The 20225-nt window shown below is 44.6% G+C and overlaps 1 protein-coding gene across 1 annotated transcript in view; it reads left to right on the forward strand.

Annotated features, from left to right (window-relative positions):
- Positions 1–20225, forward strand: part of SAP30BP (SAP30 binding protein) — a 42015-nt gene that overhangs the window by 2294 nt on the left and 19496 nt on the right. The window contains exon 3 of the mRNA XM_066383747.1: positions 3020–3067. Coding sequence (XP_066239844.1) covers positions 3020–3067 — 48 coding nt within the window. The remainder of the gene's footprint in view (positions 1–3019; positions 3068–20225) is intronic.

Here is a 20225-nt window from a genome sequence, read left to right on the forward strand (position 1 = left end):
CCCTCCCGCAGCCAGCCGAGGCTCCATTGGAGCAAAGATGGCCCGGGCGCTGGGGATGGCTTCTTGGTGTATCATTTATATCTACAATCAACTCTGTATTGTTTTTAATCTTGATTGAGGCACTTTAAAATCTTTCATTTTATTAAAAAAATCTTTCATTTTATTTAAAAAATTAGGAAGGAAAGTTAATATTATTGTGTGTATGATTTAATCCTTCTTAACTTCTCTCCTAAAATTTTACTTGGCACTGTTCATCACAATGCCCTTGGTTCTTTTTTTTTTTTTTTCTTTACAGGGACAGAGAGAGTGAGTCAGAGAGAGGGATAGATAGGGACAGACAGACAGTAACGGAGAGAGATGAGAAGCATCAATCATCAGTTTTTTGTTGCGACACCTTAGTTGTTCATTGATTGCTTTCTCGTATGTGCCTTGACCGCGGACCTTCAGCAGACTGAGTAACCCCTTGCTTGAGCCAGCGACCTTGGGTCTAAGCTGGTGAGCTTTTTTATTTTGCTCAAGCCAGATGAGCCCACGCTCAAGCTGGCGACCTCAGGGTCTCGAGCTGGTCCTCGGCATCCCAGTCCAATGCTCTATCCACTGCGCCACCGCCTGGTCAGGCGCCCTTGGTTCTTGATCACAAATCCTGCCTAAAGGTTAGTATATATTGGCTAACAAAAGAGAGCTTGTGTCTTAACCTGAAAGACTTTAGGTATACTGTCACCTAAGCATCATGAGCCAGAATTTAAGTTTGGAAAAAACAAGAATTCAGGCTGGTGCTTAGAACAAATACATACAAAGTTGAATTTGAATATTTAGTAACAGCTTTGATTGAAACATTCAATGTCCTTTATTATTGTTTTTTTAAAACTTTGTTATGTATTGATATTTAAATGTTATTATACTGCTCACAGAAATTAGGGGATATTTTAAAATGAATATAAAGAGATAAAAAAAGCATTTCTTTTTCTTATTAAACAAGAATATCAGAAAAGCAAATGACATGTCAAAGAAAGTTGATTATGCAAATGAGATGCAAAACCAACTTTTATTTCATTGGTGAAAATGTACTATACAAAAGGCTGAAAGTACTGGAGTATCTGCATGTTCCCTGATCCCCTAATTTTTGTAAGCAGTGTGTTAATATGCTTTCCAAATTAAAAATAACCTACCTTGCTTTGTAAAAAAAAAAAAGAATGAACCTCGCTTTGTATTTTATGCTCTTTTGGAAGGTATTATCATGCCCTAGCCCTACCATTAATGTTAATAATTCAGAATTGACTGAAATTGATTAGAAAACTTTGCACTGTTATGTTCTTTTCCTGACTTTTCTTAAGTGCATAGGTTCTGGCTTAACATCATTATTTTCTTCAGTAAATCTACAGTGTAGGCCCTGGCCGGTTGGCTCAGTGGTAGGGCGTCGGCCTGGCGTGCAAGGGGTCCGGGTTCGATTCCCGGCCAGGGCACACAGGAGAAGCGCCCATCTGCTTCTCCACCCCTCCCCCTCTCCTTCCTCTCTGTCTCTCTCTTCCCCTCCCGCAGCGAGGCTCCATTGGAGCAAAGATGGCCCGGGCGCTGGGGATGGCTCCTTGGCCTCTGCCCCAGGCGCTAGAGTGGCTCTGGTCGCAACAGAGCGACGCCCCGGAGGGGCAGAGCATCGCCCCCTGGTGGGCAGAGCGTCGCCCCCTGGTGGGTGTGCCAGGTGGATCCCGGTCGGACGCATGCGGGAGTCTGTCTGACTGTCTCTCCCCATTTCCAGCTTCGGAAAAATACAAAAAAAAAAAAAAAATCTACAGTGTATTCAGAAGTGTTATTCCACATTTGCTTTGCTTAGGAGTTTCATTGTATTTAAGCTTTCTTTCATATTTTATTCAAGCCCTCTCATCAAATCCCAATATAGACATTCTAAAATGTGATTGTATTTGGCTGAGCTGCATTTCTGACACTTGACCTGATTGGGTTCATTTTAAGGAGATTATGGAGATTACATTTAAAACCTTTGGCTGGCTGACGCCTTATGGGACAATTAGATCACAAACCCATCAGTATAGGTTATTCGAGTTTCTCAGGTGAGGTTTATATTAACATCTGGAGTGTTATTTATGGTGGCTAAAGTGTAGCTCAGTTGAAAAAATTCAGTTTCAAATGAAACTTAATTTTTTTCTGGCTGTTAAGTTAAAGGTTCCGTGCGTTGGGGTGTTCTGTGTAGTGGATCAGACACGAATATAGCTACTTAATAGGGCAGCTGGTCTTTCTCCTTCATTAACATTCAGTGGAATGTTGGGCCAGCTTGTGTGAGACCAGTGCATGATTTGAAGAATGCCTTGTGCATGTGGTGCTTTGTGTCAGGCAGGCTGTTTGGATAAGGGATAAGACTGGATAGAACAGTAAATGGCAGTTCTGTGAGAACTTGGATGGAGGCAGGGCACAGTCAACTGAGACCCAGGAAAGGCTGGGCACTGCCCTTTAGTCATGCCTTTCCTGGGTCACTTGTCCTGGTCATTTGGTGCCTACCTTTCTGCTGTTCATGTTGGTGCAAATGCTACTGGTTGGAAGTGCTGGGGTATGTGTGTGTGTAATGGCAGTCTGATAATGAATGATGTCATGGTGTGAGCTGGATGTATCTGTGTTCATGAAAAGTAAAGAAGGAAAAAAGTTTATGTTTCTGGTTTTAAGTAGTATTTCACTGGAAGAAGTATTCCTGTTTTACCCTGTGGGGCCTGGCCTTGTCCTTTTCTGAAGCATATTGTGGCCTTTTCTCCATTTTTCTGTGTGTGATTTTTAATCTCAGGCCTTTTCATTGGTGTAGATGATGGTACTGCTGGAGTAATGACTTTGAGCTGCTAATGTTCTTTATCCCCCCAGAACATCTCCTTTTCTCTAGTTCTGGGTCATATAATGGGAGGGGGTTCTTGGTGGGATGACCCAGGCTGAGTAAATTTGCTCCAAACCCAAGTTATGCATGTGAGAACCCTCAGGCCCACTACTTTAAGCTTAATCCTCTAAATTCTTTGTCTTGTAGGAAGATGACGATTCAGAGACTGAAAAACCTGAGGCTGATGACCCAAAGGTATTTGGTGTTGGATGTGGTGGGTGGCTGGATATGAACAAGGCATTGTAACATTATGGTTCAGTTGATATGTCTGGTCAAGGTCTGTTCCACTAACACACTGCATCCATGTGCTAATGTTCTGGGATGACATCAGTTTCATAAAGAAACCTGGAGATGACTCTAGAAGGAGAAAGTCCTGAGGCAGCCTAGACCCCCAGCCTTATAACAGAGGGTGCCAGATCTCCAGACTAGAGAGGCTAGAGGCCTGGCTGAGTGTAGCAGCCTACCTGTGCTTTGCATCCACGTAGATTAGATATGGGAGTGTTTCCAGAATCAGGAAGCGTGAGTGCTACTTTGTGAACTCTGGGTTCTTTTTAGTTGTGTAGAAGAGAAGAAGGGCCAGAGAAGGTGAGACAGGATAAGGCCTCCCCCTGCTGTTGGGGAGGCTGAGTCTTATTGTTTTCCCAGGCTTGTGTCCTTCCTTTCTTGGGTAAACCATACACAATGGTCTTTTTTGGAACAGCATAGTCATACCTTCTTATATTTCCAACCAGAAGCAGCCGAGAGTGATTAGCAGAATTTTCTGTCACAGTCCTTGACCCTATCATGCTAAAGTTTAAGAACCACCCTCTGTGTTGGGTAGGCTTGCTCTACTGTGCACTGAGCATTTGTACAAGGATGCTTATTGGAGAAACATTCTTTAGGGACCAGTTTTGTTTTGTTTTTCAAAGAGAAAGACTGATTCCATCACTCTGGTCTGGGGAATAAGGACCAGGTTGTTGTTGTTTTTTTAAATTAAAAACTACTTTAAAACCAGACGAGGCCTTCGAGGTGACCTAGTAGAATTTAGGATAATTATACCCAGTTAGAATCTAAAACAGTAGTGTGTGTGTGTATATCCATCCCCCCCACCCCACCCCGCCTAGAGACAGAGCGAGAGTCAGAGAGAGGGATAGACAGACTCGAACGCAGAGAGATGAGAAGTATCAATCAGCAGTTTTTCATTGTGGCACTTAGTTATTCATTGATTGCTTTCTCATATGTGCCTTGACCATGGGGCTACAGCAGACCAAGTAACCCCTTGCTCAAGCCAGTGACCTTGGATCCTAGCTGGTGAGCTTTGCTCAAACCAGATGAGCCTGCACTCAAGCTGGTGATCTCGGGGTCTCGAACCTGGGTCCTCCACATCCCAGTCCGGCACTCTATCCACTGTGCCACCGCCTGGTCAGGCTAAAACAGTAGTATATTTGATATGAAAACAACACAGGAGCTGTTCCAATTTTTAACTGATTCTGTGATTGTGTAAAACTGTGTACAAGCACTGAAATAAAACTCATGAAAGAATATGGATGATGCAGAGAAGAAAAACACTTTACCAAGAGGTTTTAGCATCAGCATGCGGGAGAAAAATATGTATTCTAGGAACAGCAAATACAGGCTCCTTTCTGTGCCTTTTGAGGATCCCAGGCTTACTCATTCAAGTATTACCTGCAGGAAGGCAGGCCTATGATTTGGAAGGAGGGTCACAGCTCTGCTTGGGCTTGCAGAAAAATAATAGTCAGTACAAACAAAAAAGAAAAGAAAGAAAATAGGTAATAGTATTAATATTTGGCTTGACCAGGTGGTCGCGCAGTGGATAGAGCATCGGACTGGGATGTGGTGGACCCAGGTTCGGGACTCCGAGGTCGCCAGCTTGAGCGCAGGCTCATCTGGTTTGAACAAGGCTCGCCAGCTTGAGCCCAAGGTCGCTGGCTCGAGCAAGGGGTCACTTGGTCTGCTGTAGCCCCTGGTCAAGGCACATATGAGAAAGCAATCAATGAACAACTGAGGTGCCGCAACAAAGAATTGATGCTTCTCATCTCTCTCCCTTCCTGTCTGTCCCTATCTGTCCCTCTCTCTGACTCTGTCTCTACCTTCCCCCCCAAAAAAAGGTATTAATATTTGGCTTCTGTCTCAGTATTTTGGGTTTGTGGGTCTTGGAACCTGTGCATAAAATAAGCCCAAGGAGCCCCCAGTGTTGCAGCTTCAGTGGTAGAAGGAAGGGAGGATTTGTGGGACCTGGAGCCTTTATGTGTAGAATTGCCGGATTTTGCCCCAAGCTGGAGCCTCCTGGGAGAAAGCTGGCTGAAGAGCAGGGTATGTGCACCTAACTGTTACCCTTCTGGAATACAGTGATTCAAACAGCAAAGCCCCTGGAAATGACATTCCTTTATGAGAGAGAAAGAATGTGGGGGTGGGGGCAGAAATACAAAGTTTGTTAGAGTGTCTTTTGTGTTCAGCCTCCCCTTTCTTAGTCCCATAAGAAAGTTGAAAACATCATTTATACTTGCTCCTTGACTGATGTGCTTTACTTTATTTTTAATTATGTGTACAGTCTTTTTGTTATTTTTTTAGTGAGAGGAAGGGAGGCAGAGAGCCATCCTCATGCATACACCTGGACCAGGATCCACCCGGCAAGCCCACTAGGGGGTGATGCTCTGCCCATCTGTGGTGGTTGCTCCATTGTTCAACAACTGAGCCCTTTTTTATTTTTTTAAGTGCCTGAGGTGGAGGCCAAAGAGCCATCCTCAGCTCCTGAGGCCAACTCTCTAGAACCAGTCAAGCCATACCTGCAGGAAGCAAAGAGAGAGAAGCGGAGAGGGAGAGGTGGAGAAGCAGATGGTTGCTTCTCCTGTGTGTCCTGACCAGGAAGCAATCCTGGGACATCCACACTCCAGGCTGATCCTCTATCACTGAGCCAATCAGCCAGGGTCTTTAATCAGAGTTGATATTTAGTATTATTTTATATTGTTTTCAGGTATACAGCATAATGACTAGATAGTCACTTACTTTATAAAGTGGTCCCCCTGATATTTCCAGTACCCACCTGGCATCATACATAGTTATTACAGTATTATTGACTGTATCCCCTATGCCAGTGGTCGGCAAACTTATTAGTCAACAGAGCCAAATATCAACAGTACAATGATTGAAGTTTCTTTTGAGAGCCAAATTTTTTAAACTTAAACTATATAGGTAGGTACATTCCTTATCGAGGTAGCACCCGCACATGGTATTCTGTGGAAGAGCCACACTCAAGAGGCCAAAGAGTTGCATGTGGCTCGCGAGCCGCAGTTGACCGACCAGGGCCCTATGCTATAATTTATATTCCTGCCATTCAGTCATTTGGAGTTCAAGTCTGTGGAATGAAAAAGCTTTCAGGGAACAATATCTGTTCCTGTTGGGGAGCCCTCAGAAATCAGAACACAAAATCCAGCCCTCAGAGTCTGTCGATACAGTTCTTTTGGAGGGTGAGCCTGGAGGGGGTCAGATGGAGCTCACCAGCACAGATCTCCAGTCTCCAGTGGCTAGGAGAGGCCCACCAGGGGACAGTGAATCCTCGTGGCATCTCCAAGGACTAAAAATAGTCCCCAGCATGAGTCTTCTGTGCCCCCCCTTGCCTTATTCAGGGCCTTGACTTCCTCTCTAGCCAAAGCTGGCATCAGACTGTTTCCCAGGTATCGGCCTACATCTCAAACTCCTCTCAACCCTCCGTTTTGGAACTTTTCTCGCACGTTTAAGTTTTCAGTTTATATTTAACAATACTTTTGTATTCTAAACCTTTAATTTTGAATATTTCTGCCTTAAGTCTTCGAGGTTTTGCCTTACCAGGCAGTGGCACAGTGGATAGAGCATCGGACTGTGATGCCGAGGACCCAGGTTCGAGACCACCAAGGTCGCCAGCTTGAGCGTGGGCTCATCTGGTTTGAACAAAGCTCACTAGCTTGGACCCAAGGTCGCTGGCTTGAGCAAGAGGTTACTCGGTCTGCTGAAGGCCCACAGTCAAGGCACATATGAGAAAACAATCAATGAACAACTAAGGTGTCACAACGAAAAACTGATGATTGATGCTTCTCATCTCTCTCCGTTCCTGTCTGTCTGTCCCTATCTATCCCTCTCTCTGACTCTCTCTCTGTCTCTGTAAAAAAAGAAAAGAAAATCTTTCAGTAAAATTTTCACATTTCCTTAATAAAGCTCTTAAAAAAATTTCTTTGAGGTTTCTAACAATAGTATATTTTGTTAGCAAATGGATTGATGTCACACATGTCTTTTCCACTGGGTGGCACTCCTTCCTAGTTTGGCTTTTTAAGATCTATTAATTTTTCACTATTGCAGTTCTCAGAAACTTTTGGTTCCTTTTTTTTTTTTTTTTGATTGATTGATTTTATAAACAGAAGAGGGGGGATGAGCGAGAAGTTTCAACTCATAGTTGCTTTACTTTACTTGTTCATTGGTTTCTATTCATATGTGCCTTAACTGGGCAAAGGCCATGGTTTCAAATGGGAGACCTCAGTATTCTAGATCGACACTTGATCCACTATGCCAGTGGTCCCCAACCCCCAGGCCACGGACCGGTACTGGTCCGCAGAGAAAGAATAAATAACTTACATTATTTCTGTTTTATTTAAATTTAAGTCTGAATGATGTTTTATTTTTTAAAAATGACCAGATTCCCTCTGTTACATCCATCTAAGACTCACTCTTGACGCTTGTCTCGGTCACGTGATACATTTATCCGTCCAACCCTAAAGGCCGGTCTGTGAAAATATATTTTTTTTTTTTGTATTTTTCTGAAGCTCGAAACGGGGAGAGACAGTCAGACAGACTCCCGCATGCGCCCAACCGGGATCCACCCGGCACGCCCACCAGGGGGCGATGCTCTGCCCCTCTGGGGGGTCGCTCTGCCGCGACCAGAGCCACTCTAGCGCCTGGGGCAGAGGCCAAGGAGCCATCCCCAGCACCCGTGCCATCTTTGCTCCAATGGAGCCTTGGCTGCAGGAGGGGAAGAAAGAGAGAGGAAGGGGGGGGGGGGGGTTGGAGAAGCAAATGGGCGCTTCTCCTATGTGCCCTGGCCGGGAATCGAACCCGGATCCCCTGCACACCAGGCCGACGCTCTACCGCTGAGCCAACTGGCCAGGGCCCGTGAAAATATTTTCTGACATTAACTGGTCCATGGCCCAAAAAAGGTTGGGGACCACTGCACTATGCCACCATAGGCCAGGCCCTTTTGGCTCCTTTACAAAATTAAATATTAGGATCCCACCTGACCAGGATGTAGTGCAGTGGATAGAGCATTGGACTGGGATGCAGAGGTTTGAAATCTCAAGGTTACTGGCTTATGTGCGGGCTCATTGAGCTTGAGTGCAGTGTTGCTGGCTTGAGTGTGAGATCATAGACTTGAGCCCAAGGTCGCTGGCTTGAAGAAGGGGTCACTTGCTTTGCTGGAGCCCCTTGGCCAAGGCACATATGAGAGAGCAAAAAAGAATTGATGCTTCTTATCTCTCTCCTTCCTGTCTGTCTGTCCCTATCTGTCCTTCTGTCTCTAGCTTAGATAAAAAAATTATTAGGATCTCAAAAAGTTTTTCTTCATTTTGGTTTTATCTGTTGACATTTATTTTCTTAGAAGTTAAACTGAGAAAATCTTGAAGTGCTTTAAAATAACCTGTTATAGCCTGACCTGTGGTGGTGCAGTGGATAAAGCGTCGACCTGGAACACTGAGGTTGCCAGTTCAAATCCCTAGGCTTACCTGGTCAGGGCACATATGGGAGTTGATATTTCCTGCTCCTCCCCCCTTCTCTGTCTGTCTGTCTGTCTGTCTCTCTCTCTCTTCTCTAAAAAGAATAAATAAATTTAAAAAAAAGTTTAAAATAACCTGTTATAGGCCTTGGCTGGTTGGCTCAGTGGTAGAGCATTGACCTGGCGTGTGGAAGTCCCAGGCCGATTCCCAGCCAGGGCACACAGGAGAAGCGCCCATCTGCTTCTCCACCCTGCCCCCTCTCCTTTGTTTCTTCCCCTCCCTCAGCCAAGGCTCCGTTGGAGCAAAGTTAGCCCGGTTGCTGAGTATGGCTCCATGGCCTCCACCTCAGGCACTAAAATGGCTCTGGTTACAGTGGAGCAACAACACCCCAGATGGGCTGAACATGACCTCCTGGTGGGCATGCCAGGTGGATCCTGGTCGGGCGCAAGCAGGAGTCTGTCAGTCTGCCTCCTCCCGCACCCCCTCCCCCGCTTCTCACCGGAAAAATACAAAAAAAAATAACCTATTACATATTAACATAAATAGCATTTTTATGAAAAATTACTATTTCCAAAATTAAGAAAGTTAATACAAAGAAAGGCATTATTTTACAAGTTTCCTTAATGTCTAATGTTTGCCTTAGTAGACAGCTAGGTTCTCAACTGCTGCATTCAGTCTGTTGTCATATGTTGCTTTGGTTGAAGTATATGAAAAAACTGTCTTCACACATTTAGGTCATTTGAAAGAGAAGTGTTTGAATAGTTACTTAGGTACCGTGGATAGTCTTTGATACTTCATCAGAACTCAACAAGTGATAGTTTTCTAAGTTAGTTAGTTGCGGTGCAGAATCCTTAGCAGTGAAATTCTGTACTCTGCTGCATTAAAATCCACAGTCTCTCTTGCACTTAGAATGGTTCTTTTGCCCATACATGATACTACATCATTGGACACTAGTGACTTGGAAAACACCGGTTCACTGAGTTATGCAGATCTTCTCAATGTTGACACGTTTGTTTTTTGTTTTTTTAGCAAGAGAGAGAGAGACAAGAAGGGGAGAGAGATGAGAAGTATCAACTCGTAGTTGCAGCACGTTGTTTTTTGATTGCTTTCTCATACATGCCTTGAACCGGGGAGCTCCAGCCAAGCCTGTGACCCCTTGCTCAAGCCAGTGAGCCCTCACTCAAGCTGGTGAACTCGGAGTCTCCAACCTGGGTCCTCAGCATCCCAGGTCGATGCTCTATCTATTGTGCCACTATCTGGTTAGGCATATTTGGTTCTATAAAAGTTAAAAAAAAAAAAAATTGTATTTGTTTGTAACATAGCTGATCTCATCAGACAAGCCATTAAGTATTGGGAAGCTGTCTTGCTCACCAGTGGGGAATATACATTTTCCCAGATTCTAATTTTTGCTGGAGCACTTGAGTGTTATTTATAATAAATACTCTCGGTTTTCCTTGAAATGACAGGCTTTGTTTTTGAGATGTCTGCCAAACTCCAAAATCAGAACCACCAGTTTTGTCTCTCATTCTGTCAGGTAAAAGAAAGCAGCTAGTTAGGCTTGGAACTCAAGTAATTACGTAAGTGCTTTTTCTTGAGATGACCAAGTTTATACATACCTCTCGTGTCATCATACAGAATGCTAAAAAAAAAAAAAAATTGTACTCAAGGATATTCAGAAGTGAAACTGACTTTTATTTTGAGAGTACGACTCCTGCTAGAATTTGGTGCTGCTGCCTTGATTTATTCTGAAGGGCCAACAAGTTAACAAGTTGACCCACCATTGCTCCTATAAATGTCATCAGGTTGAAACAGGTAAATAATGTCTTTGTGTTATGAAAATAGTTTTGACCTTGCAGATCCCTAGGGGTCCACTGATCAACTTTGAGAACCACTGTTTTTCAAGAAACAAAAATCTTGGGTCAGTCATATTAAATAACTATGATAACTGCACTCATTGCTCTGAATGTGTCCATGAGGCTGTTGCTCTTAGCCTTAGGGGACTTCGAGCTGCCAGGGAGCAGCAGAGCATCCAGAGGAAGAGGACACAGCCCAGGCGATAGGAAGGTTAGAGCCCTGGAGATAGAGAGCTGGGTTTTAATTCCCACTGCCCTTGGAGACAGCCCTTAACAGCAGTGTTTCTCATCTGGAAAATAGGCATGATGATAAAATCTGCCTCATTTATTTTATGATGCTTAACTAAGTAAATTGTAAGTATATACTTAGTCTAATAATGTCTGGCAAGTCTGTGTTCAGTAGTGTTAGGTACAACGACCAGTCCTCCTTTGCTTCCTTCCCAGGCTGGCCACACATGTCACTGAGCCAGTTTTGGAACATTAAATTCCTCTTTTGCCCTGGCTGGTAGGCTCAGAGGTAGAGCATCAGCCTGGCGTGTGGAAGTCCCAGGTTCAGTTCCTGGTAAGAGCACACAGGAGAAGCAACCATCTGCTTCTCCAAGCCCTCCTCCCCCATCTCTTTCTCTCTCTCTTATCCTCCCACAGCCATGGCTCAAAAGATTCGAGCAAATCTGGCCCCGAGCTCTGAGGATGGTTCCAGGGCCTCACCTCAAGCAATAAAATAGCTCAGTTGCTGAGCAACAGAGCAGCAGTCCAGATGGGCAGAGCATTGCCAGAGTCTGTCTCTGCCTCCCTACCTCTCACTTAATGAAAAAAATAACTCCGCATTTAAACTAGAGTACACTCGGAGAGAGATCTTAAAGGGGACAAAACCACATCATGTGAGAAGTTAGGAGCTGAGAGAGAGAAAACTCCCAAAAGGTTTCCTGGGAAGACTTGGGTATTTTTTTTTATGTTTATTTTATTGATTTTAGAGAGGAAGGGAGAGGGAGAGAGAGAGAGAGAGAAGGAACATCAGTCTGTTCCTGCATGTGCCCTGACTGGGGATTGAACTGGAAACTTTGTGCTTCGGGACAACGCTCTAACCAGCTGAGCTATCTGACCGGGGCTACTTGGGCATTATGGATAAGCAAAGTTGTGTTTTCTCTGACTTCATTATCTGTTGACTTAAAGTCAACAAGTGTAGAGTACAAAAACTAGGAACTGCCCTCATTTTTATCTCTTTGATGTTGTTACCAAATGAGTAGAGTGCAAAGTGCCATATTTGGGGGTTTGAATAAGAGATGACAACTCCAAATACTTCTCTGGGGAGCTTCTGGTCCTACTTAATCAGCCTGGGTGTCAGGGATGCTGGGGTAGCTCTGAATTTGCTGTTTCACCTTGAATTGGAGTAAAGGAAGCTGGAGGACGTGGTGAGCTGTCCAGGGAAACAATCTGTCAATGCCTCGGGCTATTATATTGCTTTCTCTCACTTGAGTTCCCTGGCCTTACCTCTTCAGTAAGCAGCCCAACTCAGGTGTTCTGATTACTCAACAGAAGGTAGCACTGCTGTTCCAGGAAAAGTCAGATGAGATGAGGAAGCCCTCGTTCAGCTCCTCACTTCAGGGCTGGGAACCTGACAGCTTAAGTGTTTCCTCCATCTGTTTGCCCTTGGCATATGAGCTTCCCTTTCACCACTCTCCTTTGTCCGTGTTTTACCTCGGTTGCCCTGGAATTTTTTCCCTTGTTTATTTTGTCCATATTCTCAGAGTTCCTGTGGATGAAGGTATTTCCACTCAATTACTGTCCCTGACACACCCTTCCTTTGAAAACAAACACGGACATTAATGATCTGGCTCGAGAGCTGGAGCAGCATCACTGGCTACATGGGAGGTCAGCCTCCCTGAGGTGCTGTGTCCAGGCTGTGACCCAGGGAAAGAATCCTTCTGGCCCAAGGAGCAAACATTTGTCAAAATAGTGTCTCTGGGTCAAGAAGGTATCATCAGGTGGGGGAAAAATTGTTTCAGCATTTTTTAAAAGGCGTGTATAACCCCAATTAAAAGAAAACATCTAAAAAATTATTCAGGCCGAAAAGTCATGCTGAAATGTGGAGTTCAGAGCTTAGAGCCAGTCTCATGGACTTGGAGTCAGAGGCCTGGGTTGAGCGCTAGCGTGGCCTCTCTGCCGCTGTGGATCACAGCACAACTTAAACTGCACTTGGCGGTCTGTGAAGTCAGGGATGTGCTTCCCACTTTACCAGGTGGCCATGACAGCGTTATGGGAAGACATATGTGAACGTGCTTTTGAAGGTCTGATCTCAAGTATCTGCTGGGGGTTTGAGACTCTCTGGGGCCATATGTCATTTTTATCAGATTTAGGAAACGATTCTAAAATACAGTTTTAGCATTGCTTTGCCTTTTTCAGCCAAAGTGAATCTGATCATATGCCCTCATCCTGTGGGTCAGAAGTTGCCACATTTCTCAATCCCCAGCACCCTATGGAACTCCTAGGCCAAAAGAAATCCCTAAAAATTCTGTTTAACTCATTGGTTCCAACAGTCAGTATAATTGTGCACACAACCTAGTAGCTGCTTGAAAAAAATAACACATTGTGCAGATCTGACAGATGTTGCATGATGCTGTGTTCCCTTGAAACTGTTAAATGTCACTGCACCTTTGTAAGTTTGCTGTGGCGTCCTGGGGTGCCTTGATGGGTGGTGTGGAACTCTGTTAGTGGTTTGTTTTAAAGTTCTATTGTGGTGGAGCTTCATAAAGTCCTCACTTACCCTGCCCTGGAGACCTGGCCTGCCAAGGGAACAGGTCTCTGCCTTCAGTGGCTGTACATACACACCTGAATTTCCCTTTAGAAGGTCAAGTTAGTCCTGATTACCATGTTATTAAATGACTTGGAGTCTAGATGAAGGACACAATTGGTTCAATAGTTCCCTCACTTTCTATCCTCTTCTGCCCCTTCCCCTTGACCCAGCATGATTAGTGATCTTTTAAAATATCAGAATCAAAGATCTGGAACCAAAAACTGCCCAGGAAGCTTGTTTCCCAGGAATTTGCTGTTGACCACTGATTTGAGGAAGAACTTTCAGGAGCCTGCCAGCAATTGCAACACTTCAGATTGAAACCTTAAGAAATCTTTATTGACCATGTCTGGAAAGAGGCTCCAGACCTGTGCCAGCTTCTGCAGGGTCACTGCACAGCAAAACATTTGTCTGCTTGGGCTTTGCATATGCTTGCTGTACCTCCAGGACTCCGCATGCAGAATGGAAGATGCTGAAGTTTTTCATAAACAGGCAGCTTAGGGCTCTGTCCATCCTGAGGGACACTTTGGAAGGCATGTTTTTGGTGTGGCGTAGGAGCTGAGTCCCCTTCTGGCCTTTGAAAATGGCTCCTGTGTGCCTTTGCTTGGTGAGCATCTGGAGAACCCTCTGTCATAGAATGTTTTACTGAGAGTTATTTTACGGGATTCAACAGCAGCGGTTATATGTTAAAGCTTAAACTCGTACTTTTCCTTAGAGGTCTTTGACATGGGAAGGGTTGGGTTGTATGCCACTGTTTTTCTAGTGGTTATCCTACCAGGGTTTTTTGTTTGGTTGGTTGGTTTGGTTTTCGGGGGGGGGGGGGGGATTGATTTTTAGAGAGAGATCACTTTGTTGTTCCACTGATTTATGCATTCATTGATTGATGCTTGTATGTGTCCTGACCGGAGATTAAACCTGCAATCCTGCTGTATGGGGACAACACTCTTAACTAACTGAACTACCCAGCCAGGAGCTGGTTTGATTTTCTGTCATACATATTTTACTGTCAAATGATTAATTATGGCAAGACTCATTATTTTGCAAAAGAAAAAAAATCATGGTCCTCACATTGTAGTCATTTCATCCTCCCCCTCCTACGTTTGCCTGTGTAGTCATTGCATGTTTGGTATCCAGTTTTGTCTCCATTTGTACTATAAACCTCTTCAGTGTTGCTACAATCTGAGTGATTGTAAGGCATGACACGAATGAATGATTAAAAACTAAACACTTAAGCCTGACCAGGTGGTGGCGCAATAGATAAAGCGTCAGTCTGGGACATGGAGGACCCAGGTTCGAAACCCCGAGGTCGCCAGCTTGAGCCCAAGGTTGCTGGCTTGAGCAAGAGGTCACTCAGTCTGTTGTAGCCCCTCGGTCAAGGCACATATGAGAAAACAATCAATGAGAAACTAAGGTGCCACAACGAAGAATTGATGCTTCTCATCTCCCTTCTGGTCTGTCTATCCCTATCTGCCCCTCTCTCTGACTCTCTGTCTCTGTCACACACACACACACACACACACACAAAGAATTATGTGGTATGTGAATTATTTCTCTCAGTAAAACTGCCAAGAGAAAATTTTAATTTTCTAAATACTTCCAAAGGAGGAATAATAAAGAAAAGGTTGTGATCTACCAACTTATGCAACTTATATTCTAAGATACCATCATTAGCAACACACTTTTTCATATCAATTCCTTTCCGTGTCTTATTTTTAGCTAGCTAGAATAAAATCCAGAATTAGTACACTATAGTAAACTGTGTTGTATGGTAGCTGTTGGATAAAATGCTGTGCAGGTAGTGTCTTTCCAGTGAGATTTTCTGATGAACAAGAAACATGCTGTGTTCTTTACATGAGTCAGAAGAAATGACTCATTCTTTAAAACTTGAGTTCTTGTTGGAAATCCACATGGTTCTTCACTCAGTATGGAAGGATGGCTTAGTAAGGGGCAGGGTTAGGTAGCATTTTTTGTATAAGCCCTCAGGAAGTATCTAACCTAAGAACAAGGGTGGCAGCACCTACTGTTTATACGATTAAGTCTTTAGGACCCACCCTTCCGTTCAAGTCAACTCATGCATGTGTAACTCACTGGGGCACCATGAACTCTTGAGCTGTTTCCCTGATCATCATAGTTAAAAGGTAATAGATTTGACTGTCTTCCCCTTAAGTCAACAATTTAACACCTGCTTTGCTCTGCGACCTGCTATGGAGTCATTCCTGAAGGTGCCTTCTTCCTCCTTGGGTCTTTGATATTGGCTTCTACAGTGTTTGAACCAAGGCCTTTATGGAAACTATTACTGTTTGCAGCCTCCTAGTCCAGAGGAAGGAGGTGAGAAGTTAGAAAGTGGTATCATTGGGCATTGAAGTCAGACAGACTCAGGTTTAAATTCCAGCATGGTAGTTTACTGGGCAAGAAGCTGTTTAATTGCACTTTGCCTCAGATTATTACTCATCTCTAAAATGGCAATAATAATGTCTGCCTCGTGGAGTTTAAGTGGTGGGTATAGAAAAATTACAGCATGACTCACCTGAGACCGGAAAAGGAAATGGCCCCTTACCCTTTGCTGGTTTGGGAGCTGTCCACTCTTAACTTCTTGCTGAAAGTTGTCCTGTGGCCTTGGAATTGTTGAGAATGCCCAAGCTTACTTAACATTTGGCATTTCCTTTCTCTCACGAAAGTGAACGGCCAAATGGCCTTCTGTAGACTCACCTTTTACAAGGCTTGGGTTGCCCTTACAGAAGTGGGAGACATGGGATTTCCATGCTGGGGAGAGCCCCCCCCCCCAGGCTGAGGTCTGCAAGTCTTTCTGGGGGTGACCTGATCTGAGTGGCAGACAGTGGGAGAGATGGGCTAGCTATGGAAATGGTTCTTCTGTTGATCAGACTGAAAGAAATCCAAGCTAGGTCCTTTGGCTACATCTTAAGATGAGCACTGCTGGTGGAAACCTTGTTATTGCTGGAAGTTGTGGTCACATGCAGAGGAGACCAGTAGCCGTTATTCTCTCTCTGACCCCCCTCTCAGTTCCCCTGCAGCCAGCAGGGCCTTCTTGACTGCACTTGTTCCAAGTCAGACGGAGTTCAGACTCCCACCAGAGGAGCCACTGCGGCCCCAATCCGCCTGCCCCGCAGCCCTGCAAGCCCCAACACACTTTCCTCCCTTTGGGCCAGATGCTACGGATTACTAACCGAGGTGTGGCTGGGCCCCTCCTTCCCCAGTTGGGATTTATCTTTGTGAAATTATATGATGCAGAAAGCAAGCTGTCTGTCCTTAGAGATCTAGCCCTTCCCTCCTTCATTCTGTGCTTTTCATTTTTTTGTTTTGTTTTGGAATGTTTTTAAATGCTTATATTTAGCAACATTAATACTTTTTAATGCAAAATATCAATATGGAATGCAGTATACATAGTTAATTATATAAATTACAAAATAATTAAAGGATTTATTTAAGAAGTATTTATAAGAGCTGTTTGAAGTTACATGGCGTTCTTTCCATTGTATCACCTCTAAATGGTGAGGCACAGGAGATGGAGGCCCATTTGAATCTGCGGTGGGGATCTACCTACTCTACTACCTGGACCAAAGTCTCCTTCTGTGTTTTAATCCATATCACTCGCGATGCTGCTGTGTGATTTCTTGGTTCAATGGTATTTTGCTCATTTGTGTTCCTAACTATGGGATTAGGGAAATTTTTCCTAAGCTCTGCCTTAATGGTGATGGCATTCCTTCTGGCCCTGTAGATAATTAATTCCTCTTCCTGTCCATGTGTAGGTGACAACTGGTTGGCTTTCCCAGGCTCCTAGCTTTCTGTTATCTCGGTTACATTTGCCCCAATGATAATCCAATACCTCAGATTAGTGGCTAACCTCTCAGGCAGGATATACATTTGTAATTTGCTGGCCATGTTGAGTGTGTCTCAAAGACTTCACTTTGTCCTCAGCCTTACAAAGCTGTCTCCTTTGCCCTTGTCTGGCTCCAAGGTCCCACCGTATCCCCTGCCACCCCAAATAACAACTTGGAGCATAGAGACACAGTTTTCATGGAAGACCTTTAAGAAAAAGGCACAGCTTGACCTCACCACTGAGGACTTGACTCAGATCCTTGATGGGCGGTGATCTTAATACCCAGGCAGAGCCACCCTAACACCTTCTCCCCTGGAAAGGAGGAGGGGGATGAGTGGCCCTCTCTGAACATCTTCTACAACTTTCAGGAAACTCAGAATCTTTGTGTCTTGAATCAAATATGGACTCACATTTGGAATAGTCAGATAACAAAGTCTGTCCCTTGGAAACAGTCTGGCCAAAGCTTTGCATTTATATTGAAGTCTGGTTGGTTCCCTGTGCTCAGCGCCATGCTAAGCGATGTCGACTTTGCTGTAGCCAGAAATTTCAGATAGAGGAAGAGACTGTTTCCTACTGTCTCCTTGCCTTTTCTTAGATCTACAAGGCCAGTTTTATAGCTGGCTTAATTTGTCTTGGCAGACGCTGTTTAACCCTTTCTTGTAGAGATGTCTCTGCTTGTGGAGCTGAGCCTTCCCGTCAGGATACTGGGAGTGAAGGCAAGTCCATTGCCTTCAAAGTGGCCCCACCAGCTTCTGCCCATTTTTCTGATAAAGTGAGTTTTTCAGGCAGGCAGGCAGTGTGCCACAGTAGTGGTCCATCCTGACCAACAGGATACAACTGAAGGAAGTGTGCTGGTGACAGGCTTTCTTCTGAGCTCTCCTGTGTGTGTGAGTAAAACAGCCCATGCCAGGCATCCATGCCAGGGGATCCTGTTCCGTGACTTCCTCAGAGCCTTGGGATTACTGGCAGCTCTCAATCCGTGCCCCCAAATGCGTCTATCACACTACAGTGATTTTATTCTGGAGCTTGGAGATGTTTTGAGAAAAGTTCCAGAATTGCTACTTTCTTGGCAGCGTGAGGTGACTCACACATTATCTCAGAAAACCCTGTTCTGACTGTCAGTTTGATACCTTCAAGAGGGCTTCTGGGCCCACCAGTTGCTTCTGAAGCAGCAGCAGTACTGTGCTGACAACTTCATGGGCTATAGTGAGAATTAAATTAGACCTTTCATTGAAGTGGTTAGCATCACGCCTACAATTAGTCCCTTAGATTGAGTTCTGTTATGTTATATCTCCAGTGTTTGACCATTGCATGGTTCATAACAAATGCTCGATCAGTCATTTGTGGAGTAAATAAGTGAACTAACTATATAATAGTCTTTTTGTCTCAGGATTAGGAGTAGCAAGCTAGATTTAAGGTTTTCAATGTAGTGTTGGTGCCCCCTTTTTTCTTCTTTATTCCAGCCCAGCCCCTTTCTCTAGTTCCTCTTCTGCTGCCTCCCTTTCTGATACTGAGTCCACACTGTGAACCTGAATGTGGACTTGAACAGATTTGGAGTCTGGGGGTCAAAACACTAGAGCTAAAGGTGGCTGTGAAACCCTAAACTGGACTGAAGAAAAACTGACCACTAGCCAGTTACAAAGGGTGTGTGTGTGTGTGTGTGTGTGTATGATCAGTGTTTGAGCACCTCTTGTGAGCAGGGCATTGACTGCAGGTGCTGGGGACACAATAGTAAGACAGTGAGGGTGCAGGGTAAAGCAATGTCCTCATTGTCTGGGATGGGGTGGTAAAGAAGGCTTCCTTGAGCTGAATTCTGAAGTCTGAATGGGGCTAACCAGGGAAGAGTTGGGAAGGGAGATGTTTCAGGGAGATTTGCTAGGGCCCTGGTGGACACCGTGCAGGAGGAGGAGGCTAAAGTGGTCAGCAGGTAGTCTCCTGGGGCCTGGGGCCACAACACGGATTTTTTTTTTTTTTTTTAAGAGTTACCTGCCTGACCTGTGGTGGCGCAGTGGATAAAGCATCGACCTGGAATGCTGAGGTCGCCGGTTCAAAACCCTGGGCTTGCCTGGTCAAGGCACATATGTGAGTTGATGCTTTCTGCTCCTCCCCACTTCTTTCTCTCTCTCTCTCTCTCTCTCCTCTCTTAAAAAAAAAAAAGTTACCTTACTGATTTTTTTTTATTCATTTTAGAGAGAGAAAGAAGGGGGGAGGAGCAGGAAGCATCAACTCACATATGTGCCTTGACCAGGCAAGCCCAGGGTTTTGAACCGGCGACCTGAGCGTTCCAGGTCAATGCTTTATCCACTGCGCCACCACAGGTCAGGCCTGGATTTATTTTTAAGTAGGTACTTTGCTCATTAAGTGAGATACTAGGCTTTGTAACTACGTGGGCAGCCCCAGATCTGAAAGCCTATGAAATTTGGAAGGCATTGTTTTACTAATCTCCCTCTCCAGCTGCCTCCTGCTTTTAAGATGCCAGATTACATTATTCAACAGAAAACATACAGTCTGCAACACTCTTCTGGCTGTCCTTGTGCCCTGTGCCAAGTGCTTTCTCTGTGCCTTATGCTCAAAGGGAAGGGGGGAGTGACTCTAGACTTGGCAGAATTCTGGAGCTATTGAAGGCTGTTACTTTGTCTCAAGTTGGATCCTAGACCTTTGAGTGAGCTTTGTGGGGCAGATTCCAGAAAGGACAGGTGAGGTGTTTTTACGGTAGCAAGTAAACTGATGCTTCTCTGCTGTGTCAGTCCTCACAGCTCAAACACAGCTTGTCCTGCTTCATGGAGCCATATTGTCTTGACCGCTTCCTCTGCTTCATAGTTTTGTTGGTGGCTAGACTTTTGGTTTCTCAGCAAGGTGACCCACATTCTGGTTCTTGAACACAAGACCCCTGTAATTCCTCAACATAAGGACCCTTTCATAGCTGTTGCATTCTTACAAGTCTTGGACACAATTGATATATATATATATATATATATATATATATATATATATATATATATATATATATATATATATATATATATTTGTATTTTTCTGAAGCTGGAAACGGGGAGAGACAGTCAGACAGACTCCCGCATGCGCCTGACCGGGATCCACCCGGCACGCCCACCAGGGGCATCGCTCTGCCGCGACC

The sequence above is a fragment of the Saccopteryx leptura genome, chromosome 4, assembly GCF_036850995.1.
Source record: "Saccopteryx leptura isolate mSacLep1 chromosome 4, mSacLep1_pri_phased_curated, whole genome shotgun sequence".
NCBI classification, from domain to species: domain Eukaryota; kingdom Metazoa; phylum Chordata; class Mammalia; order Chiroptera; family Emballonuridae; genus Saccopteryx; species Saccopteryx leptura.